General features: G+C 40.8%; 1 protein-coding gene across 1 annotated transcript; it reads left to right on the forward strand.

The window, feature by feature from the left end:
* Positions 1–4,053: 4,053 nt before the first annotated feature.
* Positions 4,054–5,494, forward strand: LOC137735982 (uncharacterized). Its single transcript, XM_068475332.1, has 2 exons — positions 4,054–4,462; positions 5,148–5,494. Exons 1-2 carry the CDS (start codon positions 4,054–4,056, stop codon positions 5,492–5,494), a joined length of 756 nt encoding a protein of 251 aa, XP_068331433.1.
* Positions 5,495–5,947: the final 453 nt, after the last annotated feature.

The following is a 5,947-nucleotide window of genomic DNA, read 5'->3' on the forward strand; positions in this document are numbered from 1 at the left end:
AGGTGGTTCCGACTCATGTGCCAGCATATACTGATGAGCTATGGGTCCAGTTGTACAGGTCACATTAGGTGACTCCGACTGGCATATTACTTTATATTGATTTCACCTGGCTTACATCTTTTGGTGCAGAACCGTTATGACATGGCATATTTCAGTTTTTACTAACCTGGTGCATTGGTATTGATATATGTATACGTAGTATTATTTTCTGGAAGCTATACGGGTTTTACAATGAGGGGTTATTATGTTCAAAAAAGATAAATGTGTTTTCAAACATTTTATTTTCGCCCACTCACCCTTCTGTTTTGTGCCCTTCCAGGTCCTAGGTAGCTGTGCATCTTGGTGGCTAATGAGGACTTCTCGGGGGTTCTGACGATCTACTAAATAAGTGTAGGGATCTTTTCCCTGTTTTGTATAATTAGCATTTAGTTGGTTTGACTGCACTGTTGGATTGCCTATGCTTTGAATACTTGTATTTGGTACTTGATCCCTTTCACGCACTTATTGTTATCAGTAGTTAAATAAGCGAAGGTTAGTTTTTATTTATTCGCATTTACTTATTACTATCATCACTTCCGTTGCACACTTGGCTACATCACCCTTACATGACGACCAGCACGTCTCGACTTCATCTCGACTTCAGTTGGGGTGTGTTAGTTTGGTATCAGAGCGCTAGGTTGGGTAGTCCTGTATTTTTGTTTAAGTGCTAATCATTTTGATCTTTTATGTCAGAACCATGCCGCCTTACAGGGAGCCATGTACTTCTTCTGAGTCTAATTTTCAAGATATTGGATGACTTGGTGAAGCTATTGCTAATGCTATTTAGTCTTCACTTCATCCTTCCCAGAGCACCCCCTTGGAGACTACATATAAGTTGAAGCTGAATGATTTCTTTGGTAATGAGGGGCCTGAGGGAGCTAAGCATTGGCTTGACCATGTTGAGAAAACCTTTCAGGTGATGCAGCCATAGGGAAATATTTTAGAGGATAGATGGGTTGAGACAACCACGTTGTTCTTGCGTGTGAAGGCTACATCATGGTGGAGACAGGAATCTTTCTAGATGTTAGCAGAAGATTTCACAAATTGGGAGATTTTTAAGCATCTATTTCAGAAGAGATTTAAACCTCCGAAGTATTTGGATTGTAAGAGGGAAGAATTCTCTCATTTGAAGCAAGGGAAAATGTCAGCTAGTGAGTATCATCGGAAGTTTATTGATTTGTCCCGATATTGTCCAGAGATTACTGCAAATCTTAAGATGCTCCAACGTTTTAAGTGGGGTACTCGAAAGAAGTGGCTTTCTATGGTGATACGACTCCCTGTTCTACATATCAAGAATTTTTCGAGGTTTTACTTCGGGTTGAGGACTCCGAGAATGCTTCGAATGATAGTGATGAGGAGGAAGAGAAAGGTAATGTTCAAAAAAATAATAATAAGGATAAAGGGTCATCATCTTGCTGTCTTCGTAAAGCACAGAACTTTAAACGAAGTGGTACTAGCTCTGGTTCATCCAGTGGTGGTTCGAGTTCTACTGCACCACGGAGGGGCGGTTAGTCTTCTGGAGGTTCCCAATTCCAGAGACAGAGAGATTCTAACAGTTATGGTGCTCCATTTTGTTGAAGATGCAATAATTGGCATTTTGTGGAGTGTAGACGAGGTAGTAGTAGATGTTTCACTTGTGGCCAGATGGGGCATCGGGCTAATCAATGCCTGCAGAATCAGCAGAAATCCCAGCCTCCTACTTTACCACCAGTAGTTCCCCTTCAGCAAATTTAGGGGCCTTGTGGTTATACCTAGACGGGTTACGGTGATGCTTACCACTATCAAGGGGATGTAGCTCTATAGTCTGGTAGAGCCTATTAGTATCCAGTTGATCCGTATTATCAGGGTGGTTATCTACCATATCAGGGGAGTTGTGTGCCGTATGCGCCATATCAAGGCAGTGGATCGTGGTGGTATGTTGGAGGACCATCCCAGAACCTTGATGTTGCTTCTAGCAGTGCTAGTTCAGCCTAATCAGCCTAGTCAAGGATGAGGTAATCAAGGAAATAGAGGTCGTGGAGGCTGGCAGCAGGCGTAGGGCCGTGTTCATCATATCACTCTGCAAGATGCTGAGAGCAACCCTGATTTGATTATGGGCACATTGAATATTCTTGGTCATTTTGCTAGAGTATTGATTGATTCAGGTGCTACACATTCTGTTATTTCTCATATGTTTGCTCAAAAGACTCAACCTTACCTCACACCCCTCGGTTACGAGTTAGAGTTTTCAATGCTTATAGGTAAGACATATTATGTTACCTGGGAATATCAGGGATGTCTTGTTTTTGTTGAGGATGCCATTATGCCAGCTAATCTTGTTCCTCTAGATATTGTCGTTTTTGATGTTATTCTAGGCATGGATTGGTTACATTACCATCGTGCCAAGTTGGATTGTTATGAAAAGGTTGTCACTTTCCATCGATCGGGCTTGCCTATGGTTACTTTTGTTGGTGAGCATTGCGGATTGATACAGGGTGTTATCTAGGTCGTGAGAGAAAAGAGATTGTTGAGGAAAGGATGTCAGGGCTACCTAGCTCATGTAGTGCTGAACGAGGATACTTCTACTCGAGTAGAGGATGTTCGGGTAGTTAGAAACTTCCCTATTGTTTTTCCTAATGATTTACCTGGGCTACCACCAGACTATGATGTGGACTTCACTATAGATTTAATTCCAGGTACTGATCCTATTTCTTTAACCTTTTATCGAATGGCTCCTGTTAAATTAAGAGAATTGAAAACCCAATTACAAGAACTTGTGGATAAGGGTTTTATTCAGCCTAGTACTTCACCATGGGGAGTCCAGTATTGTTCATGCAAAAGAAAGATGGATCTCTGAGGTTGTGTATTGATTATCGACAGTTGAATCGGGTGACGATTAAAAACGGTTATCCGTTACCTCGCATTGATGACCTCTTTGATCAGCTTCAGGGTGCTTGTGTGTTTTCAAAGATTGATTTGAGATATGGGTATTATCAGTTGAAGATCAAGCGTGAGGATGTTCCGAAGATAACATTTTAAACTCGAAACGGTCATTACAAGTTTCTTGTAATGCCATTCGGGTTAACCAATGCTTCAACTGGCTTTATGGATTTAATGAATCGGGTATTTCGCCCGTACCTCGACAAGTTTGTCATTGTCGTCATTGATGATATTTTGGTATATTCAAAATCTAAGATGAAGCATACTAGACATCTTACTCTGGCTCTGAAGAAATTGTGGGAGCATTAGCTATATGCTAAATTTAGTAAATGTCAATTCTGGTTGGATCAAGTATCGTTCTTAGGACATGTGATTTCAGCTCAGGGTATTCTTGTGGACCCTCAGAAGGTAGCTGCAGTAGAGAATTAGGAATAGCCTCGTATTGTCACGGAAGTACGGATTTTTCTGGGCCTAGCTGGTTATTATCGATGTTTTGTGTGGGATGATGATTGCGAGTGAAGTTTTCAACAGCTGAAATATTGCCTCACTCATGCACCTGTTTTAGCACTTCCAAATGATAGTGGGAACTTTGAGATTTATAGTAATGCTTCCTTGAATGGATTAGGTTGTGTGTTAATGCAGCATGGCAGGGTGATTGTTTATGCCTCGCAACAATTAAAGCCCCACGAAATGAATTATCCTACTCATGATCTTGAGTTGGCGGCCATTGTTTTTGCTCTGAAGATATGGAGGCATTATCTTTATAAGGAAAAGTGTAAGATTTTTACGTATCATAAAAGCCTCAAATATATTTTCACATAGAAAGATCTTAATCTCTGGCAACGAAGGTGGATAGAATTGCTTAGCGATTATGACTACATGATTGAGTATCATCCCGGTCGTGCGAATGCAGTGGCAAATGCACTTAGTAGGAAATCACGCGGTCGAATTAATGCTCTACATGCACGTCATATTCCTCTCCTCACTGAATTGAGATCTACTGGAGTTCATTTAGAAGTGGAAGATTAGGAAGAAGCCCTACTTGCAAGTTTTCGAGTAAGACCAATCTTGATAGATCGTGTGCTCGAGGCTCAAATGAATGATGCGGAATCTCAGGAGTTAATTCAGGTAGTTTTAGATAGGAAAAAGAAAGATCTGAGGATTAGGAATTCCGATGGCATGCTGATGCAGGGTAACCAAATGTACGTGCCTAATATCGAAGAATTAAAGAAAGATATTCTTGATGAGGCGCATGTTTCAGCATATGCAATGCATCCTAGAAATACCAAGATGTATCACACTATTCGACCTTTCTATTATTGGCCTGGTATGAAAAGAGAGATTGCTGAATATGTGAGTCGCTATGTTGTATGTCAACAAGTCAAGGCAAAAAGCAAGAGACCTTTTGGGTTACTACAGCCACTACCCGTACCACAGTGGAAATGGGAAGATATTACTATGGATTTTGTGTACAAGTTACCTTATACACAGAATGTTTATGATGGTATTTGGGTGATAGCGGGTCGACTCACCAAGTCAGTGCATTTCATACCCGTTTGAGAAAATTATTGGTTGAATCAGTTGGCATAACAGTTTATTTGGGAGATTGTCAAGTACCATGGTGTTCCGATTAGTATCATCTCTGATCGAGATCCCAGGTTCACCTTAAAATTTGGGTGGCTTTCCAGGAAGCTCTCGATTCGAGATTGCTTTACAGTAAGGCTTATCACCCTTAGATGAATGGACAATTTGAGAGAACCATTTAGATGCTAGAAGATATGTTGAGATCCTCGGTTTTGCAATTTGGAGATGCTTGGCATAAGCGTTTAGCTTTGATCGAGTTTTCTTATAATAACAGTTATCACTCTAGCATTGACATGTCACCTTTTGAGGCACTTTATGGTAAATCATGTCATACTCTGTTATGTTGGTCTGAAGTGGGCGAAAAAGTGCTAGCGGGCCCCAAGATTGTGGATGAGACTAACAGGTGATTAAAGCTAACCTAAAAGCGGCCTAGGATTGACAAAAGAGTATCGTCGATAAACATGCCACTGATAGAGTATATAAAGTTGGAGATTCAGTATTTCTAAAGTTATCTCTGTGGAAAAGTGTGGTACAATTCAATAAGAAAGGTAAGTTAAGTCCTCGGTATATTGGATCATATCAAATCACCAAGTGAATTGGTGAAGTTACCTACAAGCTTGAGCTACCTCCAGAGTTATCAAAGGTACATGATGTTTTCCATGTGTCTATGCGTCGTTACTATGTCTCTGATCCATCGCACATGATCCCTCCACAACTACTAGAGATTAACCCAGATTTGAGTTACGATGAGGAACCAGTGATGATCTTGGACTGGAAAGATAACGTTCTTCGGAACAAGACTGTGAGCATTGTGAAAGTATTGTGGAAGAACCATTTGGTCGAGGAAGCCACCTGGGAAACTGAGGAGCGCATGCGAGACTTGTATCCATATCAGTTTTATGATTATCAATATGTCTTATTGTGTAGAAATTTTGGGGACGAAGGTTTCTGAAGGGGGTAGACTGTGACGACCCGTCCTAAATTATTATATATTTTTCTCCCCGAGTGTGTAAAGTGACGAATATACCCTCGTTGGCTTAGTGACGTGGATGCACATATGTAGTTTTAAATTATTTCCTCGCCATTGTAATTAAATCGTACTTGACGTCATTAGCGCCTCGAAGCAAGTTAGGGTCGAATCGGATTTCTGACGAAAATGTTACGGCGATTAAAGATTGAGATTGGGTAGAAATATAATTTTGGGTTGCCTATCACTTATTCCCCAACCATTTTGTCCCTATATTCTTGAGCCAATTAGATTTGGATTGTTTTGTTTTCCTTAGGCCAACTAGAACCTAACTCTCTCTTTTCCTCACGACAGCACAATCAGGGCTTGTGATCATTTTCTTCTAACCAATCTCATGCACACACACACATACACCCACACATGTACGCATCCTTCTTC

This window comes from Pyrus communis, chromosome 6 (assembly GCF_963583255.1).
Source record: "Pyrus communis chromosome 6, drPyrComm1.1, whole genome shotgun sequence".
Taxonomy (NCBI): Eukaryota; Viridiplantae; Streptophyta; class Magnoliopsida; order Rosales; family Rosaceae; genus Pyrus; species Pyrus communis.